Source organism: Myiozetetes cayanensis, unplaced genomic scaffold (assembly GCF_022539395.1).
Source record: "Myiozetetes cayanensis isolate MyiCay16 unplaced genomic scaffold, myiCay2020 scf5-8, whole genome shotgun sequence".
In the NCBI taxonomy this organism is placed as follows: domain Eukaryota; kingdom Metazoa; phylum Chordata; class Aves; order Passeriformes; family Tyrannidae; genus Myiozetetes; species Myiozetetes cayanensis.
This window is the reverse complement of record NW_026087742.1, coordinates 66,752,338-66,769,419: the sequence shown is the minus strand read 5'-3', so window position 1 is coordinate 66,769,419 and position 17,082 is coordinate 66,752,338. Positions and strand designations below refer to the sequence as shown.

At 41.0% G+C, this 17,082-nt stretch overlaps 1 protein-coding gene across 20 annotated transcripts in view; it reads right to left on the bottom strand.

Annotated features, from left to right (window-relative positions):
* The window catches only part of LMO7 (LIM domain 7), a 130,070-nt gene extending 113,600 nt beyond the window's left edge, over nucleotides 1–16,470 (bottom strand). For 5 of the 20 annotated variants that reach the window (XM_050331825.1, XM_050331819.1, XM_050331817.1 and 2 more), the window contains exon 1: nucleotides 16,325–16,466. In XM_050331825.1, the coding sequence (XP_050187782.1) occupies nucleotides 16,325–16,393 (69 nt within the window). In that variant the 5' untranslated portion in view covers nucleotides 16,394–16,466. Of the gene's footprint in view, nucleotides 1–16,324 lie in introns of all 20 variants that reach the window. The other 15 variants (XM_050331823.1, XM_050331824.1, XM_050331835.1 and 12 more) reach the window with 7 other exon arrangements.
* Nucleotides 16,471–17,082: the final 612 nt, after the last annotated feature.

The following is a 17,082-nucleotide window of genomic DNA, read 5'->3' as shown; positions in this document are numbered from 1 at the left end:
ATCTTCTGAATTCTTGGAAAGTCACAATAGACTGCAATGGAACACATTGTTACTTTAACAAATCTGAAAACTTGGCACAAAGTGAAACTGGATTAAGAAGTAAAAATTTTCATGGTCAGTGACATTTTCTTTAATAAATTTCTGATACTGACTCCTCTGTTGAAAAGATTTTTAAAAAACCTATATGGGAAAAATACTGTGGTAGAAAATTCTTTGTAGCCCTGTAGTAAAGTAGTTTTACAAACATTGTGAAGACTTTTGTGCTACTCAAAAATGCACAGCATTATTCAGAATAACAGAAAATAACTGACAAAATGTCAACTTCTTTCTGTCTTGATCTTTTTTCACATAAATGAAACATTTGTGAAATTCATAGCATTTGAATGCCAAATATACATTTTTTCAGTATGACATAGTGAGGGATATTTTAAGACACTGGAATGTCGTTAATTTGTGCCCCTCAGCTCAGCAATTTGTAAATGATTAGCTCTAGAGCACCAAAACAAAGTAAAGCCTGTCTAAGCCCATTTCATCCAACTACTACCATTTAATTTAAACATGATTTCAAGAATCTAATGCCAAAACCGAGCATATGCTATTTATCATAAAATTGAGAAGGAAGTCTGATGTCTTCCTGTAGGTATATATTATAAAAGAGCAACATGGAGTTGTTTTTTGTGGTTTTTTTCCTTTTTAAGCCTAAAGTTTGGTCCTTTCAGTTTCCTAAGATTTCACACAAGTACCAACATTTCTGCTAGTAACAATCCCTGAGTGTTGTGGTTTAGCAAGTTTAGCTTGAGATGTCACTGTCAAATCTCTTCCTATAGCGTCAATAAGAGGGGAGGGAAGGGAAAGAAGAATGTAATTGAGCATAATGCTATTTAACTATTAGCTTTCCTGGTTACAAGAGAATGGGAGCCTCACACCTTAAAAAGGGAACAAACTTGTACTATCAGATTCCTGTTCCTGTTGAGTTTTACAGGAAATAGCAAGTCCTTGGCTGTTGTGCTCTGTCACAGGGGGCTGCACAAAGGTTACAGGACCACAGCAGCTCTGTAGCTCTGCTTTCTAGAAAAGCCTCAAAAACTGAAGAGGTTGTAAGAATCCCCAAACAGGGTTAAAAATGAAATTACAGGGGGAAAAGTGAGGAGCTTCAGAAAGTTTATGAAAGTTTGGCTCCAGGAAAGAAGTTCTCCCGACAGCAGACGCTACTTTGTGTTTGTTTGTTTTTTAAATCCATGAAACAGAACACACCTACCACTTATCTTTTCATCCTGAGCAATACATTCGAAGTCAAAGCTTTGGTCTGAAGCTTAAGATCTTTTATTTTATTTTATTTAGTTCTGGGCTACCCTTAAAGGAGCAGTGAGAGAGGTTTTAAACTGACAACAACATTCACCAGAAATACAAGTTATCTGCTCTTAGGCAGTTACGGAGTTCACTTGTTTCAAGTTCTTCAAGTTTGAGAAAAAAAATCTGGACTTCTAAAATTCCTTACTTTAATTAATGCCTTGCTCTAACTTGACTTTAAATGAATTTAATCACTATGAGAAAACAGTGAAAAAAAAAAAAAAAGTTCGGCATCACCTGATGTTTCAAAGTAACATCTTTAAATTGGTACTTGACTGTTTAATCAACTCCCACTTTGAGCCACCTTCATATTAGGACCTTCATATTGGCTTCAAGAAGAAGAAAAGATAGAAGCACTCTCAACATTGACATAACTCTGAGACTTGAGTAACAATAGAGGCCTGAGATTCACAAGTGGTGATGAAGTCCTGCTGCATTGTCCCACTCCCAGCCAGTGCTCTCTGGTGGGGTTCTCTGTCCTCAGAGCAGGAGAGTACACACGGTTCCTGTGGCCCCCTCTACCCCCAACCCAAAGATTTTGATCAGAGAATTTTAATTCACATGTATACAAGAATTACAGGTTTTCTAATAATTCTACAAGTCTTCCTTATCCAAAAGGATGCAGAAGCCAAAAGGAACATATTGAGGAAGAGAAACTGAGGAAAATCCCCCACAACTGGAAAAAGAAGTAGAATTTAAGCATCCACTTTCAAACTAAAATCAAAGGGATCTCATTTTAATTTTCAAAAGTTATCTGGAAGGGGTTTTTTTACATTATTTACTAAAAAAAAGAAAATAATGAGGAAAAATCACATAGAAACACTGAAACACAGGGTAAATAATATCCATAACCTCAGAAAAGATACTTAATTTATTTTCCCTGGCAGCTGTTTTAATCCCCAGTTGGAAATGCCTTGTCTCTATTTTGTGCTTAAAAGAAAAAAAAAGTTCAAATTCACAGGCAGGCTGCTGTAGCAGCTCTGAGTTTAGATGTTCCTGTTCACCTCAGATGGGCAATTTCCTAACTCTGACGGGAGCCACTAAAGCAATTGGATTGTTTAATGTCCTATGTAAATAACTGGAGATGAATGCTCAAATCCACCAGCACACAGACAAACAGAAATCAGCAAAATCAGCAATATGGTAATTCAGCATGATGCTGAACTTAATGCAAGCATTCGTACAGGAAATCAACAGGAGATAGAAAGCAAGACAGATTTGGGTACTAAAGCATGAATAACAGCAGAAGGTCCACACGATGATATTAAAAGCAGAAAATCCCACTCCACAGACAGTTTATGATCTGGAAAAAAGAACCTTTATCCACTCCTAGAAAAAAACTCCAACAAAAAAAAAACTCATGCAACACCTCCTCCAGCCATGAGTACATCTTAAAGGTGTTGTGGCAGACATTGAGTACTAACCACCTTGAACCTTCTCCCCCACAAACTTAATCTCTGCAGAGTTAAACAAATATTAATAATTGAAAAGTACACAAAGTGATTTTACTAAGGGGGTAATTAACAACTTCATTTCAGTTTAGCAGCTGATTTTTAGTTGGCATTAAACCAACAGGAGCTTAAAAGAACCTATTACACACGGATAAGTTTTTGAATAACCTTGTGAGTTACCAGCTGTAGTTTGATGTGGCCCTCAGACTTCAAAGGCTCCTTTCATAGCAAAATAGGACAAAGGCAGAGAGGTCTTTATCATCATTTATGGTAAATAAGAGACAAATCCACTATGCACTAGAAAGCTGATGTAAGGAAAAGACTGAACTTTGCATGAGCTTCATCAACGTTTTAGGAGCTCTCAATTATCCAGTAGTTTTTGATTAGAAGATGCTGGTAGTTTGAAAAGGCACCAGCAAACAGTCCAGTAGCATAGAAGGACAGAGATAAAAAGCTTCTGCTACTTTGCTATCAGCAGACGCTAGTGAGGATCTATCACCAGACTGCAGTGGAGCACGTGCCCAGGAATTTTCTGAGACCTTAAGTTAACAAGTCAGAACCTCCCATCCTGGGCACACACAGCCCAAATTCTTAGTTTTCTACTGCCCAGCCTTAATGATTCCTATTACCCTAGTCAGGGGTACCCAGGTAAAACTGACAATCTCTGGCATCAGTGTTAGAGGAATTGCACTTTAGGGTCTCATCATAAAATACAAGCAGTGCTAATAATTAGGCCCTGTAGAAACATAAGGATCACCCCCTTACCAGAATTCACTGATAAAAAACCAGCAAGGACACACAGCTTAAAATTAACATAATGTGAAATGAAAAGTACAAACCCTTTAAATGGAAAACTGCCAAATGTAATTTTCACAATTACCATTTAATTTAAGAAGCAGATCAAAAGAAGTACATCATTTACATTTTCAAACATTAAGTTTTAAAGATCAAAGACTTCTAGTATTTCCAGACTGCATGTATGTGAGTAACTTGGTTCGAGTAATGAATCTATGCAGAGATGCTCATTTGCTCCACGCAGCAGTTTCCCCATCGTCTGAGACTGTAGCACGTGGTATCTGCAACAAACATCAGCAGCAAGCACCCACTGACACTATATAGGAATAAAAGCAAGAGGCTTCAAGGTCTAAAACAGCAGTATAATTTTCTGACTGCTGGAGAACTCTGTCCCTGAAACTAGACACTGCTTCAGAGATTTTTTCACAGGTTCGGCCTGTCAGCTTAACAGTACTTTTACAATGACCATTAAAGACTCCACATCATCACTAAAACTATGTTTTTATGCTAAAAAGTTCAGTAGAAAGAAGTATATATTGAACTATGTAAATTCCAAAACATGTCAGTTTAATTCCATGTCGAAATGAAATTATGACAGTAGAGGTGAAAGTGTCCTGGCACTTATATCCAGGAAACAATTGAACCTTTAGTTCATACTGAAAACTCATGCCTACTTCTGAGTATGTCCCAAAAAACTGCAGCTCAGAATTCAAGATTAAAACCAGATTTTTCTCAGCAGAAAACCAGAGAGCATCGTGGCCATAAAGCCTATGCTAAAAAAAAGAGACAATCATTTAAACTGAACCAGTAAACAGGAGCTGCTTGTGGAAGTTAAGATGACCCAAACTTCTCTTACTAAGTTGAGGAATATGACAACATGAGGAGTGCAACTGTGTTGGGTTACTTGACTGCTGGTGTTACAATAACATCCAGTCCCTGAAGACTTCCTTACAGCAAGTGAAGATCCTCAGTACACCACACTGTCTATCAGACTGGCCCCAAGGACATGGTGGATTTTTATCTGCATCTCCCTTATATTACGTATTTCCCTTCCAAATAAGAGGATTAAAACTGTTTTAAAAGTAGACAGAAGGGAATATAAAATACTAGCATTTACACAGGGACTTCAATTCTTGTATCACGGTATTACACATCTAACACCAGAGAGAATAGGGCAGAGGAAATCCACGTACCTACTGCAACAGAGGGTTTAAGGAGAGGGTTTAAAGCAGCTTTCTCAAGAATAGCTTCTCCAACAGACACTTCCCATGGTAAGGATTCTGCATTCTATAACTAAGACCATAAAGCTCTTGAAAAGACACATTATACTTTTACAATAGTTGAGGCACCTATGTATTACTAGTACTCTGGTAAACAGTCTTCTTTAGAGATAAAAGAAGTTACACAGAAGCAAGTTTCATACTTAAACCTTCTGTCACAAAACATAAAAGAAAGTGAGCAATATCCAGGCTCTTTACATGAAGAAAACAATGAGCTGTGTCTGGCTGCAATTATCATGTAGCAACCTAATCTCAAAGGATATTTATATTGCATAATGCTCTGGGTATTCCTTCCAGACCTACCCAGGCTCGCATGGATTTCTGTCTGACAGCAGCCACACTGCTCCCAATTCCCAGCCTACATCAGGTAAGCACACACAATCCAAGTACTTAGGGGTCTTAATCTGCATATCTGTGAAAAATTCAAATCACTATGTTCAACCTAAGCACCATTATATGCATAGATGATTTTAAAAATGGTGAAATTGGTGCACATCCCATCTATCCCCACTAGTGGTTTGCAGAAGAGCGCCCCTGCCCAAACTGGAATGCAAATTCCCTACCATCAGAAAAATGGGGGGAAAAAAAAGACATACATTTCTTGAGTGGAGAAATGTGCTGGGGTTGAGATGAAAAGGACCTGGAGATCCAGATTTCCTCTCCATATCCTCCCCCCAGGAGCAATGTGTGTTCAACTGAGCATGCATAAGGTTCACTCGTTCCCATACTGTGCAACAGTACAAAAATAAAGCTAAGATGTGGCCAAGATGCAGCCACAGCACAGCTGGGTTAGGGATAACACTCTAAGGAAATTAACAAATAATTAAATAAAAGGGAGGTGAGGAAGGCTGGCATACCTTTAAAAAGAGCTGAGACACACCAATATCCTTTCCACATTTCACTCCCCCATATTGGAAAGGTAGCGTGACATTAGAAATGTCTTCTACTGCCAGAGAGACATCCTCCTCTATCCTACCTCCTCCGCTGATCAGAGAGGAAATACAAAATAATCAGATGAGTCACCACTGGAAATCTGCACGGCTGGATTGCATCTAGCCCATCAATGCACCAGACACAGGAAACCAAATTACTGCCAGCCTCCCGATCATCTGCTGGGATGCTGGAAACTGCTGCTCCAGCCTCACGCTTTATTACCATGACCAGTCAATACAGTTTTTGCAAGAGACTTGCCTGCACACAAAGACCAAATCTTGTTGCTGAAATGTGCATGTTAAGTATTTTGTGTTCTGACAAAATTCACCGTTATACTGAGAACCAGACATGATTTAATAGCATTATCCTTCTAACTATGATATATCCAAATATGTTTACCAAAACAATCACTTTTTATTATAATTTTCAATTATAATAAAAGGTGATTGTTTTGGTAAACATATTTGGATTGTTTTGGTAAACATATTTGGATATTTTCAATTATAATAAAAGACAGTTTTCATAAGGAAAGATCAAAGATTCCACTGGAAAATGGAATGATATAAGATTTTAGTTGCCACAATAAAAAGAATAAACACTAATTTTAGAAGTTCTTAGCTGAGGAGGTAAGAAAGGGAAGAAAACAAGAAAGGAACCATAAGCACGCATATGCTAGCATTTTTCAGTCATGTCTAACAATAGGTTTCCATGTCCCATGGTAGGTAAAGCAGATGAGATACTAATTTTACAAATATATAAGTGAAAAAATTCAAATAAATGTAATAACACATTCAGAAATTTAGAACAAGAACAGTCTCCAACTGTATTCCCCTGTTTTAAATTACTAAATGCAAAACAAATGCAAAAGAAAACCCCAGATTTATAAAGCCCGCATGTTCTACTAAATTTCATAATTTAAATACTCACAAGGTAAGAAATTCAGTGTGTGAGAAGGAGAAAGTAGTTATTTACAAATAACCTTAGGTGCACATTTGTCCTCGTCCCTTTCCAAGCTCCTCTTCTCCGTCATTTCTCCACAGCACACAGCTCCCAGCCCTATCCAATGACACGTAACATGTAGACCTTCCTGGAGTCTGAGATTACTTTGCAAGACCTACCCCAACGTCAGAGAGGACTTTTGGATTTTATCAGACACATGAAAGTTAAGTCATTAGTGAGCAAACCAGTCTGTGCATTTTAATGGAGATCTGTCTTTGAAAAAATTCATGCACACATAAGACTCGTAGCTGTGGAGCAATACCCTCCTGAATAAACATTAAGTTGATGTTTATTATATCACAGATGGTTTTTTCCCTCCACAGCATCAGGCAAACGTCTGTGAAAGATATCCATCTGTACCTAGAGCTCATGCCTTCATCCTCACTCCATTTCCATTCAGTCCAAATAAAATCAACTCCACGTAACCTTTTTATTGAATGCTGAGAACTCACAATGAGGATGCCTGCCTGACATTATCTATCTATATATATTTTTATTTTTATACACATATATATACATACACACATACAAAAAGGTGAAACCCTTCTAGTTACTTAAGATAGTGTCATTTTGTTACACCCTCAACCTCTTCTATTTGCAGAAGAGCCTGCAACCAAATGTCCAGCCCATTTTCACTCAGGAAAATGAGTGAAACGTTTTCAGGTGCATCAAAAAAAGGTACATTTTGTCAGTGGCACTGTTTAGGCAAAGAAAGCATGGTGACACAAGGAAGAAAAAAGGTTTTTCCTAGAGCAAAAATGCAGCAATGCCTAACTTTGTCCCCTGCTTTACCTAATCTTAAATAGCAATCAAAGAAGCATTTCAAGGCAGTGCAACAGGTGTTGCAACAAAACCCTTCCAACCTGTAGTGTCAAACCTGGACCTTCATTTTTCTTCCTCTTCTCCACAGCCACTTTGACATCTGGCTTCACAGAATCACAGAATTATTAATGTTGGAAAAGACACTTAAGATCATTAAGTCAACATTCTGCTTCCTTCAATGTCAACCAGCTAATAACAGAAAGAGGATACTTATGTCATAGTTTTGGAGGCATCAGCAACTAACACAGTACTATCATGACTGACCCAGGCTAGGAGTTTACCACTGGCAAAAATTGACACTATGCACCCATCATCTGCCACTTCCAGCACCCTGAAATTCTGACATAGCTGCACAAAAGGCATTTTGGAGCCCAATGGCATACTGGCTGTTTTTTCATCCATTGCCTTAATGTAAACAGAAAACATCCCACACTTGTTTCTGTTCTTTATCACATCTTGATTTTTCTTGGCTGACACAGTCATTTGAATGTGTGGAAAATCTCAGATCAAACTTCGTAAACTAGATTTTTCAAATTCCTTCTTGAAGGAAAAAAAAAAATAAATAACAAATAGCAGAGTCAATAAAGTAATTCCATTTAGAATTTACAAATAACACTGGAGATTAGATCTGGGATTGGATTGGCCTCAGTCTGAGGGCCAGGTGTCCCAATACCTCTGAAGGATCATCTCCAAACCAACTCAGCTCCAGTGAGACACAAGGACTGCTTCTGTCATAGCAGGAGTCAGTGTGTAAGAATATAAAATACTTTCAAATGCTTTTGCTCAGAAACTCCTGGCAGAGTTTCTATTTAAAATAGCTCCAACTTTATTTAAGCCTTATGAAATTCATCCTGAAGAAGTTATTTATGGTTAGAAGCCAGTCTCCTTAATCCAGGTGTCTATCTTATACCTCAACCCAGGACACCTAGCAAACAGATCCCGAAGTCATGTAAGGAAGAGAGCTGGGCAATGAGCAGAAGCAGGCTACTCAAGAAGCCTTCAGGGAAAGGGATGGCTTGTCTAAGTTTAGGTATCTGCCTCTCTTCATTCCACTAACTCAGCTGCAACCCAGCAGTGAGCTGCCACCAAAAGGCTGTCTCCACCAAAAGCACCTCTTCCCTGGCATGAGGCATCTTGCCTCCCAGGAGCCAGGCGAGTACCAAATACCCCAAAACAGGCTTATTTTCCATCATCAGATGAACCCCCTGAGCCAAATCACCAGGGGGTCAGGCACACCACTGCCACTGCAAAAGGAGGCAGGAGAAGCACAGGCCAAGCACAGGAGTTTCAATGACACCTTCCTGGGATACTATCTCAGCACTAACACAAAACCGCATTGTTGTGGGATCTACCGTAGGAGGACAGCTTGGCCCAAACAACAGATTTCACTGTCTGTGCTAGCTGAACTGATCCCAACTCAGCTAACTCCTTTAAAGCTGTGTTACATTACAATGATTGACTTTTTTGGCCAATGCAGTGATAACTATTTCCCTAAGTTAGTATATTATGTTTCTTTTCTAATAGTAATGACTGAGAGCTGAATCACATCCAGAAACAAAACTCAGAACTTTCACATGAGCTGGTACCAAAAAAATGTGCCAACATTTGCACAACGTGTGCCAGCGCTGGCAAAAAATATAAAGCAAGTCTTATAATCTTCATGCCCTTCTAAGATAATCCCAGATGTTTTGTACTATGAACGGAAAACACTGTTGAAATTAGATTTCTCTATTCAATATAACACAAATGAAAGCTTTACAGCTAAGTATCCAATTGGAAGCTAGCACAATGTGAGTCAGATCCATACATCCTTTTTTTCATTGCAAAAATAAAAATTAAACACTATTCATAAAAGCTAAATATACAACTTCATGCAGCAGCTCACAACATGGAGAACCATAAAACCTATTTTAAAGTAGCTTATTCACTACATTCCTTTAAAGTTAGATTTTCACTTGGATTGACAGTATTCAGATATGTGAAATACAGCAAAACCCAAAACACACCCCCTAAGGTAATTCGGATAATAAGTGAGGTGTGTTAAGCACACCTTAGACCAGCAGACTCATTTCTAATACACTGGGTCTGATAGTACATGCTGTTTTTCATTAAACTGCTGTAGTTGGAAAGCCCATTTAAAAAATGATAGTTAAGTTATATTAGTCTTGTTAAGCAAAAAAGGTTGGGGTTTGTTTTGGTTTGGTTTTTTTTTTTTTTTAAATGTCCTGCAGGAGTGGATAAAGGGACTTTAAAGTGGAGGAGTGGTAGGTACAAGAAACAGCTGGAATCTATCTGGTTCTTACAACACAATAAAACCCAAGTGTTTTCCAAAGCTCAGCAAGGTCACTGTCTAATGTACTGTACACAAGTTCTCATTAAAAACTTAAAAATTTGGACCAAAAAAAAAGTGCCTGACAAAGAAAAGCTGATAAAAGTGAGTTCTTAGTAATGGGGCAGGCGTGGGAGCCCAGAGCAAAATATGCTAAATGTGGAAATCAGTATCATCTCACCTTCTCCAGAAATCATGGCCAGAAAAAAAAAATGCATGACCTCACAAAACTGCAGAAAGGATCAGCACACAGTTCAAAAACCAAACAAACAAAAAGATAGGAGAAAAAGAACAAAAGTAACAGCAGAACTAACTGTAGTTGGTAACCACAAAATACAGAACAGAAGAACACAAGAGTCTGGTCAGAATTGTCTGTAGATACCCATAAGCTGCAATGAATTTTCCCAGTATAGAAAACATACCCGTTTCTATAGTCAACAAGTTAATTCTTCCTCTTAAAGTGCCTACAGATGCTGCTTTCATGCAAAGTTTTAAAACAACGCTCAAAAGTTACAAAGAGAAACTGTCCATAAAGGAAACTACACTGTGAACTCAGCTCAGAGCTATGCATGCCCATCGCATACTGCTTGAAGACAGACTTTTGATTCACCCTAAGAACTTCCAAATATAGACTTGAAAATATATAAACCCACCTTGCAGAAACCAGGAAATAGACTTTACTCTCAAGCAAAAATTAGTCCCATTTTTCTCTCACATTACAGATACCTTTCCTGAGGCCTGGAAGCAAGGGGACAATAAAATAACAGAGAATAATGTTCAGCCAGATCAAACAGTATTACTGTCACCCTCTCCCTCTAAAACATTGCTGCTAGCCCTATTATATGACATTTTACCACAGCACTTTCATAGTCTGCAGGCAGTGGAGAGAACATTATTTCTAGGATTTAAATTCACACAGTATTTACTTAGCAGAATGTATATTTATGTATCGATTCATATTTATTTATATATTAATTGGATACACTTAGATTTATTCCATGCAACACTCACTGCCAAGACTCTAAACATAATAATGAAATATTGATGCATCCACCTAAAGGAGGATTAAAAACATCCCTTATGTAGATGTGAGCCAGGGCTTCGGCAGCTGTACTGCAAGTTCTCCAGAAACCAGCCCACCCAGGTTTTATGACTTGACAGAATTACCCAGTATTAAACATAGTTTAAGACAACAAAATATATAGATTTTCCCTTTTCATTCACACATCTTTCATTCTGACACTATTCAGGACATTGGCTCTCTACACATTATCCAAGAATACATTACACAGAACTGAAAAAAACATTTTCATGATGATTAGTTCAATTTAAATAAAGGAACCTATGAGAAGAGGATTTGAACAGTAAGATTAGTCCTCTATCTCTACAGTTATTCCTCCCATCTGCCATACCAGACTGTATGCATTAGATTCATGCTTGGGGGGAAAACAAAACAAAATAATCACTGAGGTAAGATCTCTATGCAAATACAGGGAAAACATCACTGCTAGACCTCTTGCTGCATTTGCAGAAGCCATAAAAATATACAGTAGAAATGCAGACTTCAAACAGCTTCAACAAACAGAAACATTTGGTGGCCACATGTCAGACCATTCATTGGATTTGTTTGCTATACTGTTGATTCAAACTAAAAGATTTCACTAAGTTGTCCTGGTTCTCAAGTTTTACTTCAAGTAGACTTCTTCCACCAAGTTACTCTGCAAATCTGCTTTTACGATCTTCTAAGCAGGTGTGTGTGTCAGGAGGAGGGAGGAGGGATATGCATATGTACACAAATTTGGGTTTTCCTGGAAAAAAAGAAAAAACCCAAAAGCCTCCAAATAATCTTGCAACATTCAAAATGTAACAGATACATTTAAATTACAAGGAAGATAGTTTGGGACTTTGAAAAGCACACTGCAATGAAATAATGCATGCAGTTGTCCGCATACACAACAGCATTCAGAAAAATTAGGCTTTTTCAGTACCTATTTAATGGTCATGACAGACAGGAGCTGTTAAGGGTATCTTTAGTTGCTGTCCACACAAGCTGCGCTTTCTTCCCCTAATGCTGCCTCTTGAAAATTATAAAAACCTTATCTGCTACAGAAATCCTAATGGGGAAACACCTCTCTCCATCAGTGCTGGGTAGTGTTAGCACCAGGAAGGAGTTCTGTTCCTCTGCAGTCTCTCTGCGTGAGGAGCAATCCCAGGACTACTGATTCTGACTCTGAGACTGATGCTCTTCACAACAGTGTCTCATGAAATTAGTAGCTCTCAGAACATCTGACTTTAAGAACTTTATGTGAGTTATTAGGGAAATAAATTCAGCTCACAAGAAGAGCTGTGAAAGTTTGCAAGGGTTACCTGGCCCAACACCTATTTTTCACTTCAATGGATTTTCTTTCCTATGGCTCTGCTGTTTCACTCCAACAATTCATTCAGGCACACGCTCGCTGGCCACCCTCCCTCAGACTGGATCTGTACATTTGAGTACTTCAGGGGGGAAAAAAAAAATTCAAGCGTTATTTGCCTCAGGGCACTCTAACTAAAGATTTACAGACTTTGTGGGTCAGATTTCAAGTTGCTTTAGCAAACAATTTCAAACCATAGACATTTACCTGAAGATCAGGGTTCATTTAAGACACAGAACAGGAATCAAAAGCTCAGATGTTTTACAGGAAAACAGCACACATTTCTTTCCTTTAGAACTCTTTGAGGGGCATCACTCCTAAAATGGTGAAATGTGTTTTTGGGGGAGAGGAACTATGTCTCCTCTTCATTCACAAGGGTGAACTTCGTGGAGAACTGCAGAGAGGGAGAGGCAGACTGCCCTCCCACATCTTGAGGCAGGAAAACAGAGTCGGCAGTCTGGGATATTTAATAGCTGGGGGAAGAATGCTTTGGTTTGGAGGAACAGCTTTTGGCTTGCTTAAGTTATAATATGGAACAGAGCACAGTAAAACAATTTTAACTCAGCTATTTCTAGGTTTGGCAAACAGCTCCACCTTTCATAGAATCATAGAAAATCCTGAGCTGGAAGGGACCCACAAGGATCATTGAGTCCAACTCCTGGCCCTGCACAGGACACCTCAAGAATCACACCATGTGCCTGAGAGCATTGTCCAAATACTTCTTGAACTTTGTCAAGCTTGGTGCTGTGATCACTTCCCTGGGAAGCCTGTTCCAGTGCCCAACCACCCTCTGGGTGAAGAACCTATTTCTAATATCTCAGTGAACCCCCCCCGACACAATTTCAGGCTATTCCCTCAGGTCCCATCACTGGTCACCAGAGAGAAGAGATCAGTGTCAGCCCCTCTTCTTCCCCTCATTAGGAAGTTGTAGACTGTGATGAGGTCTCTACTCTTTCTTCTTTTTTGAGAAGCTATTTCTAAGTTGTGGTGTACCAGTGTTTTATTCTGGTCTCAGCATGCACCATCTGCCCAGCTGAGGTGCCAAGTGAAGGTTTGCCTGCACGTGAGTTTGACCAGCACCAGTTGCTCCAGGCAGAGCTCAGAAGGCTCCAAAGTCTCAGATGCAGGGGCCCAACCTCACTAACCAGTGATGAGTTCTGGATAAAGGACGTGTGAGAAGAGCTTGAGTTTTGCACAGAAAATGACTATTCCTTCCCCAAACTAAGTAGGTGACCTCAACAGAGGGGCCTCCCAAAGTGACTCCAGGAGAGTAACTCAGACAAGCAACATCATCTCCCCTCCCAAATCACAAAACACAAGAGGTTGGGGACTATGTTTAAAGAGGTCTCTGCACTGTGAAAACTACAGGCCTGCCTTGTCTGCATTATCATAAACTACACCCCAACATGAATCTGAATTAAAGAACGATGTCTTTCATTAACCATCACCACATATCAGATACAATTTTTGTTTTTATTACTCTTAATCAAGCTGTTGGGCTTTTTGGTTTCAGGTTGTTTGAGGGTTTGGTTTGGGGGGGGAGGGGGAGTTTTTTGTTTGTTTCGGGTTTGTGGGGATTTTTTTTTCTTTGTTTTTTCTTTGGGTTTTTTTGGTGTGGTTTTTTTTTTTCTGGTTGGTTGGCTGGTTTGGGGTTTGTGGGGAGTTTTTTTCAGTTTTTGTAGCATAAGACTAGCGTCACAACTAGGAACAAATGTTTCAGCTCCCACCAGCCAATGGTTGCCTTACAGCATGGAGAATTCAGATGGGAACAGATAGAAGAGGGACCTGACCAGGATATAATTTTCTCTCACAAAGAGCTTCAAGAACATATGGGGTGAAAATTTTTGCTGTTTTGGGGTGGGTTTTTTACTGCCCCTGAGATCTGACAAATACAGTTGCTCATTCCCATTGCAAAAAGCCCTCAGCTTCACAGTCTCCTGAGTTTTTTTCAAGTCTCAGAGTCCAAAAAGTTCTGTTTTGAAATACAGAAATATGTTCACACAGATTTCATTAGTAAAGGGAAAGAGTAACAGTTTACAAAGAGATTTTGGCTTGTTCTTTTAAACACATAGTAGCTAGTGTCCGTATGCTTTCATCTTCCTCTAATGTTAGGGAGAAACTAGCATACAAAACTTTACCAAAACATCAGAACTTCAAGTTCATAAATATTTGGAAATCTGCCTCATGTTCAAAACTAATTGTTTAATCATTAGGACTCACCAAGTTTCACTCTCTATCACGTTTACACCACTTCATTTCACCAAGACTCACAAAACCTTAGGACACGTCTCATTATCCTGAAAACATCATTACTCTTCTCATACAACAACGGAAATGGTTAGTCTTGGCTTTTTAACCCATCTGGATGTAAAGAGTAGAGAAACACAATGGTACTTCTGAAATGCAAACCTCATTTCATAGGGAAATAAATATTTACATTTTCCTTTAACTTTATAGAATCCCTAACATCCTGTTTATCAATACTTTCAGGTTTTCAAGTTACTCGCTTTACAATAAAATGTTTCTCCAAATTTAAAAGTTCCTTTAAAATGAGAACAGCTTTCACATATCAAAGGATAGCCACACAAATTAGATGGGGAAGGCAGGAAGCTGAGCATTTGTTGGTTCCTTCTACACAAACAGCACAATCCACACTCACATTGCTTTGCTAGTGCTCCCACGTGCTACTGGCAGGCAAGGAGGGGACCTTTTGTAGGAATGGTACAACCATAAATTTCATATGAAATTTAATAATAATTAAAACAAACCCTTAAAATAGGATTTTCAAAGATGTCATCACATCACCTTAATGAAACTATTTAAAGTAAGCTTTGCCAGTTTACAAAAAGCAATGCAAGAAAGGTATACGTGAGACAGGAACGCTTTAATTACCTAAACTCGCAGGTAACTCTTATAAAATTGACACATTGGGAAGCCAGGACTGCTTTAATTACCTACATTCACAAATCACACTTGTGGAGGTCATTTGTGATACCCTTGCCTTTGGTGCTCTCAGTTTAAAATTCTCAATAGATTTTAAGCACTAGATGTCATTGTTTTACAGAGGAAACAAGCCTGGACTCAGGTCTTGACAAGCTTATAAAGATGAGAGATAAAAAGTAACAAACATTCTTTTTTGAATATTTACGCCTTCAAAAGTTACTGGGATAGCGCTTCTGACAACATTAAGTTTCATCTCAAGTTAACAGGCACATACAAATAAGCTTTATACGTTAAAATACATATAAACCAGCACTTTAAAGCTTCTCTTTAAAAGCACACCACGACTCTAAGTAAGGCCATTCAGTATTCTTATCATTTCTCTGCTTCCACGCCATGAGCCTCACTGGCTCAGCCGCACACTGCCTGACCATACCCACGCAGGGGTACACCTAGGAACAACCTCTCTCCCCAGGCATCAGCACGTACCGCACCGGTGTGACTCGGTGTAACGATACAGAAACACATCTATTTACATCAAGTGCTGTGCGCAGTCAGACACTCATGTTTAAAAATAGGAGAGAAGAAAATGAGTGTTAATTTCAGGTTCCTCTCTGTCCTGAACTCTTTCGTGACAGGAAGGAGTGCCTTTAATTCAGACTGTCTCGGAGCAAGCGCTGTAGAAGTAATTTACAAGATGGCAAGAAATTAGAAGCCTTAATGACAGGAGGACAGCCAAGCCAGCCTTTAATTTCGATTCAGAGGAGGGGGCGGTGGCGATGCTGCACAGGCAGATCTCTGCAAGCTGCCACGATACTTTCTAAAAATAGCAGCCCACAGCTGCTGACAAAGAAGCAAAGTTTGGGGCCGCGCCCCCGGAGCTGCTGCCCGGCGGCGGGGCAGCCCTGCTGGAGCGGGGGGCGCGGCGGGACCCCGGCCTCGGGGAGGGGGCACGGCAGGGGACCGGGGCGACGAGGCGCTGGCACGCAGCAGGACCGAGAGCCGCCTCACCTCTACCCATCGCTGGGCTTCGGCGAACGCCACCTGGCAGTCGCACTCCGCGTCCTCTCTCCCCTCCATGTCCAGCAGTGAGCGAGCGGGGACGGCCGGTCCTCACGGGGCGGGGGCGCGGGGAGCAGCCGCTGTCATTCGGCTGCCTCCTTTTAACGCTCCCCGGGCCGTCTCCTCCCCCTCCGCCTCCTCCCCGCGGAACTCCCCCTCCCGGGAGGGAGCTCGCTGGCGCTGCGCGGCCGCAGGAATCCGAGGGAGCCGCGGGCTGTAGCGCAGCGCCGGGCCCCCCGGGCGGCCGGGAGGGGCCGCGCCCCCCGCGGCAGAGGCGGCGGCGGCGGCTCCCTCCCGCCGGGACGCGGCGCCCCTCGCCCTCACGGCCGGTGGAGGCCGCCCCCGGCGGCTTCCGCCCCGGCGCATACCAGGAATAGCTGGGGACAATCGCACCTTTCAGGGCCGGCCACCGCCGCCCCGGCCCCGCCACCTGCCGCCCCGCCCGCCCGCCTGGCGCTGCCCTGCGCTCCGCCGCCCTCCCTCCGCCGGGGCAGCGGGAGCGGGGCCCGGGCCTCCTCACCTCCGCACCGCGGGGGCTTCCCTGGGCAGCCCCCCGGGGGATCCGGCACCACGCTCCTCTGCAGCGTTGTCCCGCCCGGGGACGAAGTTAGGAGCCTTTCCCACCGCTTTGGGAGACATGAGAGAGTCACACTTCGTTTTACGCGCTTTTCACACGAAGTGGCCAAAGCGGAGATGCCCGGGCAGAG